The 17,775-nt window shown below is 42.1% G+C and overlaps 1 protein-coding gene across 8 annotated transcripts in view; it reads left to right on the top strand.

Moving 5' to 3' along the window:
- The window catches only part of ANKRD42 (ankyrin repeat domain 42), a 21,507-nt gene continuing 3,732 nt past the window's right edge, over positions 1–17,775 (top strand). For 2 of the 8 annotated variants that reach the window (XM_032678869.1, XM_032678871.1), the window contains exons 1-10: positions 1,880–3,048; positions 4,605–4,712; positions 5,028–5,147; positions 5,733–5,868; positions 9,107–9,307; positions 10,277–10,402; positions 11,963–12,068; positions 12,691–12,866; positions 13,275–13,401; positions 15,999–16,143. In XM_032678869.1, coding sequence (XP_032534760.1) covers positions 2,860–3,048; positions 4,605–4,712; positions 5,028–5,147; positions 5,733–5,868; positions 9,107–9,307; positions 10,277–10,402; positions 11,963–12,068; positions 12,691–12,866; positions 13,275–13,401; positions 15,999–16,143 — 1,434 coding nt within the window. In that variant the 5' untranslated portion in view covers positions 1,880–2,859. Of the gene's footprint in view, positions 123–186; positions 1,556–1,690; positions 1,848–1,879; positions 3,049–4,604; positions 4,713–5,027; positions 5,148–5,732; positions 5,869–9,106; positions 9,308–10,276; positions 10,403–11,962; positions 12,069–12,690; positions 12,867–13,274; positions 13,497–15,998; positions 16,144–17,775 lie in introns of those variants that run through there. The other 6 variants (XM_032678873.1, XM_032678872.1, XM_032678874.1 and 3 more) reach the window with 6 other exon arrangements.

A 17,775-nucleotide genomic window follows, 5' to 3' on the forward strand; every position in this document is an offset into this window, starting at 1 on the left:
AAAGGGAAGGGCGAGCCGGGGGGAAGCTCACGCGGTGCCCATAGCAACGGGGAGGAGGAGGAGGAGGGACTGGCTCCCGGTCCTCTGTGCTGCGTGGGGCCGCTGTGCCCCCGCTCCGGCTGGTGAGACTGATCTGCCCGCGCCTCCTCCTCCTCCTCCTCCTTCCCCCTTCCCTTGCCCGGCGGCAGGGGGCGGCCCCCGAGTGGCTCGGGGTGGGACGGGCTCGTCCGCGCCGCGCTCCCTCCGCTCGGGTTCCCCGGCACTCCCCGGTCTGTGGCACGGGGCTCCGCCGAGACACACACCCCCTTTGCCGTGGATGCTCCGATATCCGCCAGACGGGCGGGGAAAGGCGGGGAGCGGCGCTGGCCGGCCGGACTCGCCCGCCCTGCCCCCGGGCTTCGCCGGACCGGGCCGGACCGGGCCGGGCTGGGCTGGGCTGGGCTGGGCTGGGCTGGCAGCTCCCGCGGCCCTGGAGCTGCTGCCAAAGGCGAGCTGTGCGGGATTGCCTTTGTGTGTTACAGGAACGTCGCAACACCTAACAGTGCGTCTTCCTCCTGTTCTGAGCCATATTCTTCTTCCCTTAATCTCTTTAATTGAATTTTGGGCAGGTACTGATTTCAAAATCCTTAGTTAAATTTTTCCACAAAGTTTTCTCCTAGGACGTCCAGTGTTTGATACCTTTGATACTTTTTTTTTTTAATAGAAATTCCACTAAAATTATGGAGCCTGCCCTTCACTTTGAAAATCAGTATATTTTTTTACAGAACTGATGTTAACAGCTGTTTATTGCACTTCAGACCCAGGACTGCTGCCTTTGTCTTGTGTCAAGCAGCCATGCAGCCATCCACCCTGGGCATCTGTCTCCATGCAGCTGCAGGTCTCCAGAGGGGGAGGGGAGACAATATTTCTTCTGCTAGTGGGCCTTGTTTGCTTTCTTCTGGACAAAATCAAAAAAGGGAAAAAAAAAGATCTTGAAGTTGCTGCACTGTAACATTGTGTTAAACACATTAGTACTTTACCAAGTAGTGCAATCAGCCAGATCTGCCTGTGATTTAAAGTTGTATAATTGGGCTGCAATCTGTAACCCTCACTTGTTATAATGAGAAATTTCTCACTTATGGGAAAATTATATCCTGGTGATACTGTTTCTTAAAAAAAACCCCAAACCACCAAACAACAAAAAACCCAAACCAAACAACTCAAACTACAAAACATTCTTAAATATTATTCAGAAACATGAACTAGATGACCTCCCAAAGCCCCTTCCAGCCCAACCTATTCTGTGTTTCTGTGCTGCTGCTCTTTGTTCAAACAGTATTTTGCAGGATGGAGTCACAGTTTCTAAGTGAAGCAGTGATGCAGCCTGGGGAGCTGGGGAGGTGGAAGTGGAGTTCCACGCGCTCACAAGATTGATGGTGTGTTATAGCACACACAGGGTGTGTTCCTGTCAGCCTGGAGTACTGAAACAGCTTCAGCCATTCTTTCCTCTCTGTTACAAACCCAAATCTGCCTGAGCACTACTATCACTCCACAGAGCATGTGAAAATAGGCACTGGTAAACTGCACAGGCTGCTTTTAGTGCTTTTTTACATATATTACAAACATGTTCATGCAATATCACATTTATATTATTTAATATTTTTTGCCTCAAATTGTGTAACAATCTACTTCTACCATTTCTTCTCCACAGGTGGAGAAGCTGAGACACTTAATAACTTAAGACCTACAGTTTTATGCTTGCTTGACTTGCAAAACAGTAGCCCACCTCTTCAGGACTTCTAACAGCGTGAAACCTAATCAAATAGTGTTAGTACATTTTGGTACTGGAATAATGACTACTGTAGAAGGTGAATACTAATTGGTTTACGTTCCTTTCATGCCTGGCTGTCTGAAGCTAGTCCCCTCAGCCATTAGATCTGCTTACATCTCGTATTTCTATTTACAAGTTTTGTCAAGATATCAAGATGTTGCCAGGGGATTTGGATATGTAATTCCCATTGTTTCCAGTCATGTAGTTAATCAGTGGAAAAGCCTGAAGGGAGGACATAGGTTATTTGATCCCATGGCCTGGTGACAGAATATTTTTTTTACCCTACTGCTTCTACATTTAGAGTTTCATTCTGTGCCACTGAGGTCACTGAAAATGATATTGACTTTGGTGGGAGCAAAATATCAGGCTGCTGAAAAGTGAGCTGTGACAGAACAATGCTGTAATTCCATCAAGAGAGCAACACAGGATGACTAACATATTGTATAAAGAACTGCCTTTAATTTTGACATCAGTTTATCCTGAAGATGATCTGTGTAGCTCAGTCAAGAGCAGTTACATGGTATGCTCACTTGGTGAAGGCTCTGGTGCCCTCCAGTGTGATATGCCATGCTGTGCTAAGTCCTTAGGCAACTGGCAGCAACATGTGGAGCACCTGGGAAGTGATGGCTGAGAGCTCGTTTGCCCAAGTGAGAAGCCTTCCTGGTGTTATATTTGTAAATGTGATTAATGAAAGAGTTTGTGATGCCCACCCACAGTTTAAGAAGAGAGACAGTTTTGGGGTGAACCTGCTCTGGCACTTGCTAACATGGAGTATCTCCACATCCTGCTCTTCCTGTGCTTCTTGTCATCTTTCTGCTGGGTTTTACTCCTGGGCCCTTTACTGGGGCTGAAGGGCCATGCATATCTCAGGTTTTGGCATATTGTTTTGTTCCTGACAAACAGCAGTGACTTAGGAGTTCCACTGATGTGAATCTCAATCATATGTTACTCTGGACATTTTAGCTGGTTTTGTGAAGCTATCACTCGGATGTTTCTTTGATTCATCACTTATCTGTCTCTTATATGTTGCTGATTTAAGCAACTGACTAATGCCCTGTTATTGTTCCTCACTAGTTGTCGAGAAGAAGCAAAATTATGCCAGTGTGCATGAAGCAGTGAAAGCTGGTGATGTAGAACAGCTTGCATTGATGATTAAAAGTGGAGCTGGTGTTAACGAGGTGGATGTAGTCCACAAATTCACACCCTTGCACTGTGCTGCCCACTCCGGAAGTCTGGAGGTAAAACATTACATTGGTGTTTAGTCACAGCCAGGTTTTTGTAAGTTCATATTTCCTTCTTTGGGAGAGGCTGAACACAACATTGCTATCTTGAGTCAAACTGAATCAATAATCTCTGGCTGCTTTTCTCATTAGATATATTCACCTAGAGCAGAAGTACAGCATTTTAGATTTTATTTTCTTTTTTTTTCTGAAGCCCCAGGCATTTCACCTAATCAACTTTGTCAGATTTTACTAAATCGTTGATTTTCTTACTCATCAAAATGTGCCTTATGGCCTCCCTTCCAGACTCATGACCTCCTTTTGTCCCTGTTGTGTTTTCCTCTTCTCTTGAGAGACCTGGAAAATCCTACAGAATGTGTAAAATGTTCTGAAGGTGATTGAAACAGATAAAAAGTGATGTGAAAACATGTTCATTCTGTTTACCAATGTCCCATGCCTCATTCTCTGTAGAAGTAGTCTTAATATATTTTATTTTAATAAATCAAAATGTTGAATAATGATGAAGAAATCAGCAGGTGCTTGCATGAATGTTTTGAACTTCCAGGAAGGTTGAACTGCTGTATTCAACACAACACTGCTTTTCTTCTTGTAGCCTTCTTGTTCAGTCTTCATAGCAATCTAACCTTGAAGCAACAAGGCCATTCATGTCCTGAAGAAAAGCATGTAAAGTTCTTGCTAAACTCAAGAAATAATAAGTGCAGTGCTACTTTTTCCATGTGGAGAAACTGTCAAGAAAATGCTAATCATCATTTTGTCAACCCCAAAACTGGATTGCTTATCCACCCTTTTCTGCCTCTGTAAATTCTGTCATTTTTCATTTGACTCTTCTACTTTGCAACTGATATATTTGACTTTTTTCAATTATCTGTCATCTATTTGTTTCTAAGCTCCTTGGTAGAAATAGTGGAGGAACCAGAGCTGAAGTATGGCCTGAAACAAGATAATAAATTATAATAATATATAATAAAAAGTTTTAAGTGTCCCTCTAGCTGTCTCTGGATAGTCCATAAAGCTTTCCATTGCAAGCAATAGTATCTGCTGGAAGAAGTGAATAAAACAAAACTAGGCCATGGAAGAGTGAGAAGAGAGATGGGATTACATAGACCTAAGGAGCCTAATAAATTAAATGAGGTTTTGAATTTAGTTCATGGTATTTTGCCTACGAGCAATTTTAGCTGGAATTCATGTGAGGACGTTTGCATTGTTTTTTCCAATGCTTTTACCTCACGCCACATGAATATTCTCACAGATTACATTTTAAATCTGAACGAGTAAAATTAAGAACCCATACTATATAATCAATGCTAGACTCTGATTTAGTAGGTTATTTGCACATTTTGTACCCTTGGGTGAAACCTGGAAAGTATAACTTACCTGTAAGTTTCTAATGCCCAAATATCTGGCTAAGGCATGCTCTGGGTTCTCATTTCCATAGTGAAGTATTCCAGTACTGTTTTGAAATGTAACATCGACAGATAAATTCTAGTTAAAATGTGCCTCAGAGACATGGTATGAACAGCTAAATAAAAGCTACTTTGGTTTTGGTTGAGCAGTGCCTTCACTGGTTGCTCTGGCACGGAGCTGACACAACTCATGTGACTGTCAGAGGCTGGACAGCGGCTCACCTTGCGGCCATCCGAGGGCAGGATGCCTGCATGCAGGTATGTGTAAATATTCACTCTCAAGCAAAAGTATGTAGGGCAGACCTTAATTTTGGACCAATTCATTATGAAGATCAGTTGAAGAAGCTCCTAAGGGAACTATGAGTAGCTCATCTTGGTGTCTTGGCATCTGGGATGAAGTCACTCATTTTAAAACCAGTGCACTCGTTTGCACTGTCTGTAGAAACAGATTATTTTGTGCACTGCCAGGACCTTGAGGTCAACCCAGAGTTATCCTGCTGATCATCGTAACCTGTTCGTCTAGGCGGTGTTTGCTTTTTCAGCTTGTGAACTTCTGCTTTGCATTTCTTTTAGGCTTTATTAATAAATGGAGCAAACACAGAAGCTCAGGATGACCGTGGGTGCACGCCGGCACACTTGGCTGCAGCCCACGGGCAGTCCTACACCTTGCAGACCATACTGAGAAGTGGAGCGGTGAGACACTTCTACCTACAGTGCCCTAGTGCAGAGACAGGGAGGCAGCTTTTCCCAAACAAAACTTTCCCTAGCTTAAACTGAGATTTAAGATTGTAGATTAATTACTGTTGGTGAATTTATTTTTAGGGTAAATTTCCATTTTTTAAATTGTAATATACATTTAGGAAAATGATTCAAAAATCTAGAGAGAATCAATAATGTAAGTAAATCACATTCCACTGAGGATGTCGTTAAATGAAGATCAGGTGCTGGGGTGGTGGTCATTTTGTGCAGTTGTACAAATCTTCTATAGTAAAGGAAACATAAACTTAAAAAAAAAAAAAGAAAAAATCCAGTTGCATATTTACAGAGTAATGACCAATGATACTGAAATGTGTCTAAAAATGCACCCTTTATAAGTGTATTAAGTAAAAGTGTGAAAAGTCTTGGAATGGGAACTGCATATATGGCATGAACTTCGAAAAATATTATTTGATTTGATTTAAATAATATAACACAATGCACAGCCGATTACTATATATAAAATTTCTCTTGTCTCTAAAATTCAGAAGTGAATGAATTAACCTGCTGCTTTCATTTTAGAACGTAAATGTTTCAGACAGGAATGACTGGAAACCTGTTCATTATGCTGCTTTTCATGGTCGTTTGGGGTGTTTGCAGCTTCTTGTTCGATGGGGAGCATGTATTGATGATGTGGATAACAGTGGAAACCTTCCAGGTATATCAAGATAAATCATACGGTTTTAAGCCTTTGGTTTGCAGTTGTTGTGTTTTGTGATAATTGAGCAAATTTCAAGTAATGCACAGCAGCAATATTTGATTCCATGCAGTTAGCATAGATAGTCCATTTTTCTCATGATTTATTAAATCCAAAGTATAGTTCTGTTGTTGACAGTATCCCATTCACCTCTTGCTGCTGCTGGCAAGGATCAGAGCTCATGGGTGCTGGAGTAGGGAGCAGAATGAGCCTGATTAAGAGCACTGTGTAGTGCAGCATCTCCTATGTGCATGATAGAGCAGGTGTGCCAGTGGAGGTCACAGGAGATGGGTGGGTGCAGCAGGAGGCAGTTTCAGCTTCTAAGTGCTAGTTTTTGAATTTGTGCCAGGCTTTAATGGCTGTGCCACTGTGATCAGGTTGTGGTGTGTTCGTTCATCTTGATTTCTGGAATACTGATCTTTCTGTATTGTCTGTAGTATGTTCTCTTTTCATAATCATGAGTGTATTCATTTTGGCATAAAAAAATGGGCAGTGTTTATTCCTTGCTCTTCATAGTTTCTCCAGTGTCCCTCTGCCTACCATGCCACTGCCTCAATATCCTCTGTAAGCTGAATGGTATTGTTCCTGTCTCGGGTTCTCATTGCATCCTTTCCCTTTTAGCATTTTCCTTCTTATGGTTTGTCATATTATTTGTTGCAAAGACCATATTTCTTTTCTCTATAACTCGTATGGAGTTCTTGTTTTAAATCCCTTCTTAAAATCCTTTACCCTCTATTAAGAGCTACTTACCTAGGAAGCGGAGAGCTATGTTCTGTTTTGCAAACCTAGGTCTCCTTAGAAGATATGAGGCTCCTGCATCTCAGCAGGAGATCTGGTGCATTAGCAGGAAGGAGTCATGATGTTAGGCACCCTGGTGGCAGTGTAGAAGGCAGCTTTATTTGCGTTTGGGAACACTTCTCCCATAACAGACTTCTGTGGAGATACAGCAGATGCCAGCCCAGTTCTACTTCAATGCTCTGTATATACTGGTTAGTAGAGAATTGGTTATGTTGTATTTTGACATCCTACAGAAGCTTGATCTTCCAGCCTTTGTTCTGTTTCATTTGATCATATTGTTATCCAAAGGAAAGGAAAAGCTTTGGAACATGGCTGGTAAAAGATTAGTAGAAGTGATACACTGTACAGAACAACTTTGCCTCAGCTTGTATAACAGCGAAGTGAACTTAGATTATCTTTGCATGCTTCAGCTTCAAGATTAGCTGAACAGTGCTATAATGTTTCCTAAGAGAATACTGAAAGAAATTTTCTGAGGTTGCAGTGCTAGACATCTAAAACTTAAAAACTGGCTGCACTTTTTGCATTGTGTGTGTTAGAGAAGAGGGTCTTATTGCCTTTGCTAATTTGCATGCTAATTTTTTGGGAGAAAAAAATCTTGTGGCTCATTCAATGTACAGAATGGGCTGTGATTATTAATTCAACATTTCGTTTTCTCTCTGTATTAATTTTGGGCCATATCCATACTTCTTTTATTGCTCACTAGTCAGACCTATTATAAATATTTTTCACACTCTTTTTTCACTTGTGGCTTTGAGAAGGATGAGTAGCATTAGCCTCACTTAATGAAAGGCAAGATAAAACACAGAGAAGTTGCGATACCAACACCAACTAACCACTGCCTATTTGTGATGCCTGAGACAACGTTTTTCAAAGTTCTTGGCACTAAGCTGCATGTTTTGATGTTACTGTGTTAATATCACAGTACCCTTTGACTTTAGTCTCAACTGCAGGTGCTCAGCATGACTGAGGATGGGATGGCACAGTTACATGTTGGGTACTGGCTACTAAGACACACGTAGGTTAAGCCACCTATGAAAAGTTCCTTTATGTGTATTCCACAGCATTCCACTGAAACTGTGCAAAAAGACTTGAACAGAGCACAGCTCTTTAATCTATTTTCCCCTTGCCATCTTTGCAGAAAATGTTGAACTTTTTTGATTGCTTTCTGCACAGGACAAACATCTGATAAAAAAGTTTAATTCCAAGAGGTGAAGTTTTATCCTGGAGATTTTAGGTATCTGAAAATGGATTCATAAGGGTTGAGTCAGTTTTTCAGTAGCTGACTATTAATCAGTACTTACCTTTAGCACGGTACCTCTTCTTTTCCCTTCTCCCTGAGTAACTCACTCACTGAATAAAATTCAGACAATGGGAAAAATGGCTCTGATTTCAATAAAGCTCAGATTTTGAGCAATCATCTGTACCAAAGTATTGTCATCTTGCTGTAAAACCAATATCCATCACCTTTTAGAGCAATTACGCTCTGAGAAGCTGTGAATGGTTTGCTGTAGAGAATTGTGTGTGCCCCAAATGAAGTGACATGGTTTTTCTAGATCCTGGGTACATTTTTTATTGACTGTGAAGATAGTGGGATTCTTACCTGGAGGCAAACCAATCCTTTGGCCTCTAGAACATTAGCCAGCTTTTACAGAGCATTGTCATGGAGAACACATAACAAGCATTATTTGGCAAGTTCTTCCCATTAATGGGACTAGAGAATAATTACTCATTTCAAAATAATCAGCTTGTGTTTGGTACATCTTACTTTCTTATAGGCCCAGCACTCTAGTAGTAATAAATAACTAAACCTCTTCATAACCTGAAGGTCAGGTGAGGAATGTACCTTCGACTACTTCACCCAAAAAAGTGCTTGTCAGTGTCCTCCTTTTGTAGTTGAGGTGACTGAGGGTGTGATGCAACTTGTTTGTGGTGGCACAGTAGAGGTGGGCCTAAAGCAGAAATGGCCTTAACACCTCATCAAGGACACCGCTTGCTGTTGCTCCATTATGGGTATCCCAGGACAGCGAGGTCAGACAGCTGCTGAAGACTGAGATTTGTGTTCATGGGGAAGATGAGACCCCAGCAATGCACTCTCTTAGCTAGTGCCCAGTGGTCTGATGGGAGTGTTGTTTTGTTTCCTACAGTCAGCTCTGCCAGGGAATCTCCTTTGCAGATCCTAGCCTTGACACCTTTCTTCTACCTCCTTTGCATAGAGCTCATCTCTGTCCTGGATAGGAGCTGAACATGCCCAATGGAACTGAGGCTGCTCTTACTTGTTGTGCAGTGCTGGATGGCTCAAATGCTGGTGGATGATCCAGATCTAACCAGTGGCGAGAGCACTGCTTTCTCCATGGGCAGCAGGGCTCTGCTCTAATACACTTTGTTTCACCTTGTGCTGTAGCCCACCTGGCAGCAGTGGAAGGACACTTGCATTGCTTTAAGTTCTTGGTTGGGAAAATGGCCAGTGTCACACACACGCTGAAAGCCAGGAATGACCAAGGAGAGACTCCAAGGGACTTGGCTGAACAGTTCTTTAAAGATAATATCCTGCAATATATTGATGGTATGGAAAAAGAGGGGGAGCATCCAGAGACACAGGAAGGTGAGTATGGATCAAGATACAGTTAAAATAGGCATTATAAATAATTCCGTAGAAATGCTTGATTCTGAAAACTTGTGTGAGCAGACGTATAACATTTTAATTATCAGTATAAGGAAGAACTTCTTTTTAATGCTTACTACATTTACTGATAGCTAAAGGCTGGGATACTCAGTATGATTTTATAAATGTCTTAGGTTTATCCGTGATCACGCTGTGTTGCACTGTGAATACCAAGTTGCCCACGTTCTTTTTAGACTCCAGCAAAGATCCAGAAAAACCTGTATAATTTTCATTAGTTTGCAGATCTGTCTGCACAGAATCTCTTACTTGCATTGAATAGCAACTTAGCCTGAAAATGTACCACTGAAATGAAGGTTATTTGCTAACTAGCAATACTGTGGTAGTCAGAACAGCCAAAGGATGCAAATATGGCAAGGTCTCTAAGGAGAACCCTCAGCAGAACATGGATATGACAACTGCACCTTCACCTCTCTACTTCTGGGAACTTACTGTCCTTATCTGCTAGTCTTTTTTCATTATGCATAAAAGTATATTGTCTGTAGTCCCTGTCTATAAAATATAATTAGAAAAATCAAATTGTCTGTATGAGTATGAGAAGGACAATAGTTTATATATTTGGAATTCAAAACATGCAAATTACTCCAGTTACCACCAGTAGTAGAGTCTCAATCGTAAAACAAAGCTATACTTGTTACTTCAGGTCTATGAAATTAATTTCCTAACTGTGTGAGATGCCTGTAGTCATAACCAAGACATGTTTAGTCAAGTCTGTGGTGAACACTGCTAGTTACACAGCTGCATTTTGCCAATTAAGGTGCACTGGCCTCCTTAAATACAAAGCATCCATACATAAGTTGCTATGAGAGAGGCCAGCTGTGCGAGACAAATACCAACACTTTTAGTAGAATTACTGGCACCTGTTTGGAAACATGTGCATTTCATTTTCAGTTTTAGCTTTCCCAGCTCATGACGCTGCTTTCAAAGGGGACTTGTTAGTGCTTAGAAGATTAGTGAGAAGTGGAGTAATCAATATCAATGAGCGGGATGATAAGGGATACACTCTCATGCACAAAGGTCAGTAATTACGATCTGTGTTTCAGCTTGTTACTGTTTGTTGCTGACGTGTTTACTTTGTTTTTCAAGTGGCTGCTCATCAGATAAACTTCATGAAAAACAGCATCTCATTTGTGAGGGCTCAGAAGTGCAACCCCAAAAAACATATTTTGTGATGTATTTGTGTATAGGTGTCACTTTAAAGACAAAATCACCAAGCTGAAGTCAAGAAAAAAGAGTTTATAATAGAGAGGTATCAACATCTAAAAGGAAAACTAAATAGTAGGGTTGTTTGTTTAGCTTTTTTTTTTTTAATCAGGCAAAATGTGGGGTTTAGAAACGTCTGCCTGATCAGGTATAAGAATGGTCTGTATTGTGGCCTGGGCCTTTATTTACTGAACATAGCAGTACTGGGGGGATGTTTTGTAAAAATCACAACAAAATGGGGATGTTTTATAAAAATCACAACAAAGTCATTTGGTAGGGTGCTGCGAAGGAAGGTAAATTTCGGGTATCCAACACCTTGACATGTAGTGGAGTGCTAGCACTACAGAAAAAATAGTCATCTTGTGTTTGGGGTTTCATAATAATGTCTGAAAGAGAAAAATGGGAGAGGAAAGAAACAGGGAGGCATTTCTGTAATATGCTTTTACTGCTATTTCCCACATTTGTTTTTTACTAGATACAATGATAGAATTTTAAAAAACATAATTGAAGTTCTCATTAAAAAAAGATATGTAGTGATTTTAAAATGTTTTCTACATTTTTTCCCACTTTCTTTTCTTGGAATGGTGCTAACCTACAATTGTTTCATCCCCAGACTTTACATCCTGATATTGTAATTTCATTTCCCTATCTCAGTAAGAAAACAAATATAACAAATATCCAAAAGGGAGTGCTGTCAAGAAATGAATTTACTCTTCCTTGAGAAAAATAGTGTACAGTTTCAACTAGACTTGCCAAAAATCATCTTCCATATGTGAGACATCGTTCCTGGCACCACCTGGTATGAGCAGTGGCCATGCCAGATCATATGACTGGGCTTGTGTGAGGCTGCTGCTGAGAAGTGTTGCCTTGAGTGTCTGCCCTAAGAAATGATGCGCCCATAGCTCCAGCACAAAGCCCTACTTCTCTCCTCCATGGGACAGCTTTGCACACCACAGCTTGGGCAGCCAGCTGTGTCTGGTACATGGGAGCCTAAAGCCAGGGAGAGGTGACAGCACTTTGCTGCCAACTAGGATACACAGGCCTTACTGCAAGAGAGTGTGAGACAACAGTGATTTGTGTGTCTCTTGCTCAGCGCATGGAACTGGGCAAGTTTAGTTTAACTCATGTCCAGGAAGAGCTGCCAGTACATTTCTGGAACTAGAAAGAGTCACCAAACCACGCTTCCCCAAAACTGTGTGTACCCGTGTGATTTGAGCATCTTGACACATAGGCTTCTCTTGAAATAGTATCTCCCCTGTGGTGTCTTAGAGAACCCAACCTCTGGCATGTCAAAGAATGACAAGAGGAGGACATTTTAGGTTTGAAACCCTTCAGTTGTACATAACTGACTTGTGTGCACCTTCCTTCCTTTAGCTGCTGAACAGGGGCATATCCATTGCTTACAGTGGTTGATTGAAATGGGAGCTGACTGTGACATTACAAATGATGCTGGAGAGACTCCAAAGGATGTAGCTAAGAGGTAGCAGTACATATCCTGTAGCTCTGACATTTATTTACTTACTATTTGTATATCAATATCATGTCAGCTTTGTTGGAATTAATCCTGATTTTCAGTGATGGAGAAAGAACAGATCAGGCCCATGAATTCCAGCTGAGTGATAAGCAAAGCTGTATTGTAGCTCTGAAAGGTTTTACTTTTTCCTTATTTTATTTTAATTTTCTTTTCAGCAAGTTCAGACAAAAAAAGGAAAACCAGCTGATCTGAAAAAGGAGAGCTGTGAGCAAGTCTGGTCACAGTTTGCCATACAAAGTAATTGAGAAGTAGTGGAGGCCAGCTGATTCTTGCATTAATAAAAATAATGCAGTTTCTGATGAGATCCAATTAAGAAATCCTGCAAAGGAAAAAGATACCTCTGATGTAGGAGTCATTGCCGTAAGATTCCATTGAGGCAGAGCTCACACTATAAGAATATTACAAAAAGCAGATAGATGGCTGCTCATAGTGTGAGTACCAGTGCTTGCTTTAATCCTGAAACCCCTCTGATAAGTGGGAACATGGACAGTTTCAGAGAGTTTCTATCACATGTGTTTTTCCGGATGATGGGCATATTTCAGTGTTGGTTTAACTGTTCTCTGTGCAGATGTGCCCATCTGGCAGCTGTGGAACTTTTGATACCAAGAACTGGAGACAGTAACTCTAGTGATGAAGAACTAGATGCAAACAACATAAAGTTTTTTGAAAGACATGGTGTGGAAGGGAGTACAGATAGCAAAGAAGATTTAACCCTGGATAAAGCAGAGAAAAGGAATGCACGGAGTAAGCACTGTATTCCCATCATTCCTTGTTTGAAAAAGTTGATATAAAGACATTATAGTCATAGTTTCACAGTTCCTGCTAACTGCTGGGACCTTTCTGTTGTAAGATGTGATAGTTGACAGGATATCTGTACCACTGAGCATTCAAACAAATTGTGGAAAATTAGAAAGCATAGCAGGGGGCAATCAGAACATAATTGTTACACCATTTTAATCCATGTTGGTGAAACTATATTGGATTGCTACTTGGTTTTGAGATCTCTTTGCAGTGTGGGTGTCAGCTGTAGCTCAGTATTTGCTGAGCAGTGTGATTTCTGCTCTGTTTGTGAGACTGTTTTCCAGACTATTGGATTCCATCATGACTGCCTTGTCCATGCATTTTACCTACCTGGAGAACTCTGTCTTACAGTAAGGGCCTATCACAAGATTCAAGAACTTCAGCAACTTCTAGAAATTGCCTACAGCAACTACAGACAGCTGGGAGGGATAACTGAAGAGGAGAGGAAGATGAAAAGAGAAGAAAGGAAAGCTGAGAAGTAAGGTCATTTTGCCCTCCTAATGTTTAACTTCGTGGGGCCCATTTTAAAGCCTTTTTTAAGGCTGACATACACTCAAATTTGCTTTGCCCAGTCTGTCTGCAGCAATTTGTCTGACCATTTCTAAACTTCTACCACCAGCTCAACAGAAGTGCTTGATAGGTCTACACTTCTTGGGCAAGATCATCTATTTGGCCTTCAGGTTTTCCTACAGTGTATGTGCAGTAGGTCTGATAAGTCCTGGCTGTTTTGTTTCCACTGAGGATGCCAAAGATGTGTATGCATTTTAATAAACCTGAAAAAAGGCATTAGTCTTACCATGGCTTGCATGGAAGTGCATTTACAGCAGAGATTATTCAGTGACCTGCTACATTGCTGTGTCAAGGGTAATATATTTCTATGCTCAGGAAAGCGTTAGCTTGTATCCAGACCACAGAAAAACCCCCAAACTATGAGCAAACCTACCCTTGCCCGTGAAGCATTATTCATAATGTCTGTCTAATTCTCAGTGTCTCCTTTAAATCAAAGGGTTCTGTTAGACTGGTCAGGTGATTTGATGGACAGACTGTCTATATTTCAAAGAAAAGTCCTTCTGTCTATCAAAGATTTAGAGCTTAAACAATAATGCAGCGTCCAAAGACAGGCCTGTCTCCACCTCTACCTGTCAAAGATTTGGCTACTCACAGATCTCAGTCTCTGTAGATAACCACCTCCGTAATGTGTTTGGACCACCCCAAATCACTGTCTTTATTTGGTTACTGAGAGGAGACTTGTCCAGAGGGCTTGTTTGCCATCACGAAGGCAGTAGACTTACCAGTCTGTGTAGATCTGGAGCAGGTAATAGGTGTCACAGATTGCCATTAAGTAGTTTGTTTTACAGCCATATCTGAGCCAAGAAACTGAGGACAGGATTTCTTTTGGTTCCAGGTCACCCTTTGACTCAGCCCAGGCTGAAAGTCCATCTTTGTTAACTTGATATGTCTGCTATAGCTAACAGATACCTGCATCTGAGTTAGTGACCTTGAGCTCCTTTTTAGACTTCTTGGAGAGATGTAGGCACTTTCAGGGCATAATTAGACATGTATTTCAGGTGTGATTCATCACTTCTAGGAGTGTCTCTCCTGGCTTCAAAGGAGGAGGGTGACTAGCTGAGGTGTTGATACCTATGTTGGAGAAATCTGTTTTTAATGATGGAAAAGTCACTGTTGACTAAAGGCATACATTAGTGTTCATTTTGGATAGAACAGTGCCTATTAGAGGGCTCTGATGAGGCTCTATAAGGGTCATTGCTTTCTGGGGCATGGATGGCTAAACTAGAAAAACTGTGAGGCTCTGAAGAGTCTTTCTCACCTGTGGAGGCTGGAAAGCATACCTAGCCCCAAACTATCCTTTTCAAATGGAAATAGTGCTTCTTAGCATACCTACCTACCCTTCTCAGGGTACCTATCTGTGGGTAAACACCAAGATGCTTGTAACATAGGCCAGAAAACCTATTACTTAAAAATATTTAATGACAACACCATTTTGCTTGATTAAAAGCAGGAGTTGCTACTTGGGAAGGCCACTGTAACAGATTTTGAAGATTTCTGCTCTGGTCCATGTTTTCTGGCTGTAAGAGGCCTTGTGTGAACCACTGCACAGTGCTTTAACCAGGCTGCATTGCATGGAAAAAATTGCCACCATGTGTGTGCCACAGAGTTTTTGAGCTGTGGCTCTTTAATTTGAAGTGTGCAAGAAGTTGGCTGTCCCCTGAACACTGAGCACAGGCCACTCTTGCAGTGTCTTTGAGGCTGGTTTGGGCCCATGAGTCAGGAATTCTTCACTCCAGGAAATGCCTTAGCTCTTGATGAGAGCTTTTTTGCCATGCTGTTTGAATCCATAGGACAGATGTCTCCCTTTTCCTTTTACCGATCTTCCATCTTTGTAGTTGTGCTGTTTCATCCTGATTTAGAAAAGAGCCAGCTCAATTCCAGATGACTCAGTTGCTGAGGTCAATTGCTGTTAGAATATATGTGAATCATGTCTCAGCTAAACAGTTTGCGGAATCTCAAGTAATTAGGAGCTGTTGTGGATGTGACCAGTGAGATCTTGTGCAATTGTGTATAAACCAGTGCATCAGTTTCCCTTGAGTAAGGGTCATGCAAGCTGTTATTTGAGTGTTCCTCATTCGTGCCTAAGCCAATCAGTAGGAAGGATGTAGCAGCATCAGATGTAAACGAAAAAGCTGCCCCCGACCCTTCCAGAATCCCAGCCTTATGCTTTTTCTCTATTTCGTAATAACTTAGCTGCTCCTTGGGCACTTCTTCCTCTCCCACAGCTGGAGATGGACCCGGTCACAGGTTGTACGAGCCCCAGGCTCGGTGTGTGGGCAGATGTCTCCATCTCGTGGTCAAATTGCGCTGAGCACAGCTGGCAGCGGAGCTGTTTGTAGAGTTGTTACAAAGGATCTGGAGCCGGGAGCACAGCTGGTGTGAAGAGTACTGCACTGCTTTCTGCGTGACTAACCTGCTCCCTGGCAAAAGCACAGTACCACGTGGAGTGGCCAGGGCAGGTTTGGATGTAGTTCATGCTCTGCTTGTCTCCTTTGCTTTTGACAGGGCTGTGAGGGAGCTGGAGGCCCAGCTGGAGTATGAGCGAGTCAGGCGGGAGAAGCTGGAGAGCCAGCTGGATGACCACCGTGCTGAGATAAGCCACCTTAGGGAGAGCCTGGAGAAAACCTGCATCCCCCCTGCTGTCCCCATGGTGAGTGCCACACTCCCCCAGTGTGTGGGACAGAAGCTACTGCCTGTAGCTTGTGCATGTTTTTCCTTCTAAGATTCCCAGGCACGGTGCTAGGAAATACTAGAGAAAAATGTGCTAGCAGCTTTTAGCTTAGGACATGGAAGTGAGCAGGAGCCTTTGTCTGTCCTAACAGTATCTCTGCTGTGAAAGGATATCAGTTTCTCTTTGTACCCTGGCAGAGAAGCACCAATAATATTCTGCATAATAGTAAAAGAAGTGTACTGATCCCTGAGTACTTCCACATGCATATACAGTGACTGGCAGTTCCTCTTGGCTGGTACCTGGTACCTGAGACTGGCCTGCTGCCTCAGGAGAGGTGTCATGACCTAGAGGGTTACCCAGCCTGTGAGTTGAGAGATCATATCCATGGATCCCCAAAGGGGGACAAAGAAAATAACAGTCTCACTACAAAAATGATCTATGTCACAGAGTCTGGAATCAGCCAGACATCCTGATTGAGAGTCCAGGATCTCATAGAAAGTTTGTGCAGAGAATTCAATCTGTTTAGGAAAGGAAAAGTACGTGCGTCACAGGAAGTTCTCAGACAGAGAGGCTCCATTTTGAGGACACCACCACTGTAAGCCGCCAATAGATGCTGATGTTTCCATTTCTAATTTTTTACTTTTCACCTGCATAGCTTGTATAGCCAGTAGATGATGAGTTTTCTATTATTTCAGACCATTTTTTATTTCCCAGAGTATTTTCCACCTTTTCAGTCAATTGCTCCTACAGTGTCTTGTTTTTGCACTTATTGGTGGTATCTTGGTATGGCTCTGAATTCTAGGTACCGCAGCTGTACTTCAAAGAGGCCAGCTGCACTTTTCAAGGATGCTTCTGGTTCTCAGCCTCACAATTCCCTAGCTGGCAGATATTTTCTTTGTCAGCATTTTTCAGCTGGTGTTTTTTTTCCTGGTAATTTTCCCCTTCTAACCAGGTCAGCTTTTTGGCTACTCACATTAGGTGTCAACCTGCTGTGTCAGCCTCCAGCCCCTGGCTGGCAGGTTTTGTAGCAATTGCAGCTTATACTTTAGGATATTTCTTTTGCTTCAAAACTCCTTCAAAACAGGTTTGCTTTTCTCTCTTTTACACCAGACTGGGAAGTGAGTTGACGGAGGACTGTAGTACAGGACTTTATTGATGTGTGCAGTGGCTGATTGCAGAGAGTGTTCTTGTATGCCATCTGCTATCATCCCAATTATCCAGCCCTCTCACAGCAAAGAATATACACACAGATATGAATTATTGGTTGGCTTAGCAGGCAAAGACAGAAAACCTGTAGCTTTTCAAACAATGAAATCTTGAGGATAGATCAGAAGTTCACATGCTAATTTTTGGGGACAGGTGAGCTGGCATTTCAGACCTTTTGCTGCCCAATATAACTGTCAAAAATTGATGTGACAATCAAAATCCCGTTTGTTAGGTTTTTATCATCCAGTCAAGTTGTCAGCTTTGGATGAAGCACCTAAATTCCTTCTCCTATGGGTGTGGGGACTGGTGTGCAGTAACACTGTTGGTTCTTAGGAAAAGATGCCGGTGGAAAAGGCACGTGGCAGGGCTGTTCTTGGAGCTCTGCTTAACTTCCCTGGCCATTGC

The sequence above is a fragment of the Chiroxiphia lanceolata genome, chromosome 2 (genome assembly GCF_009829145.1).
Source record: "Chiroxiphia lanceolata isolate bChiLan1 chromosome 2, bChiLan1.pri, whole genome shotgun sequence".
Taxonomy (NCBI): domain Eukaryota; kingdom Metazoa; phylum Chordata; class Aves; order Passeriformes; family Pipridae; genus Chiroxiphia; species Chiroxiphia lanceolata.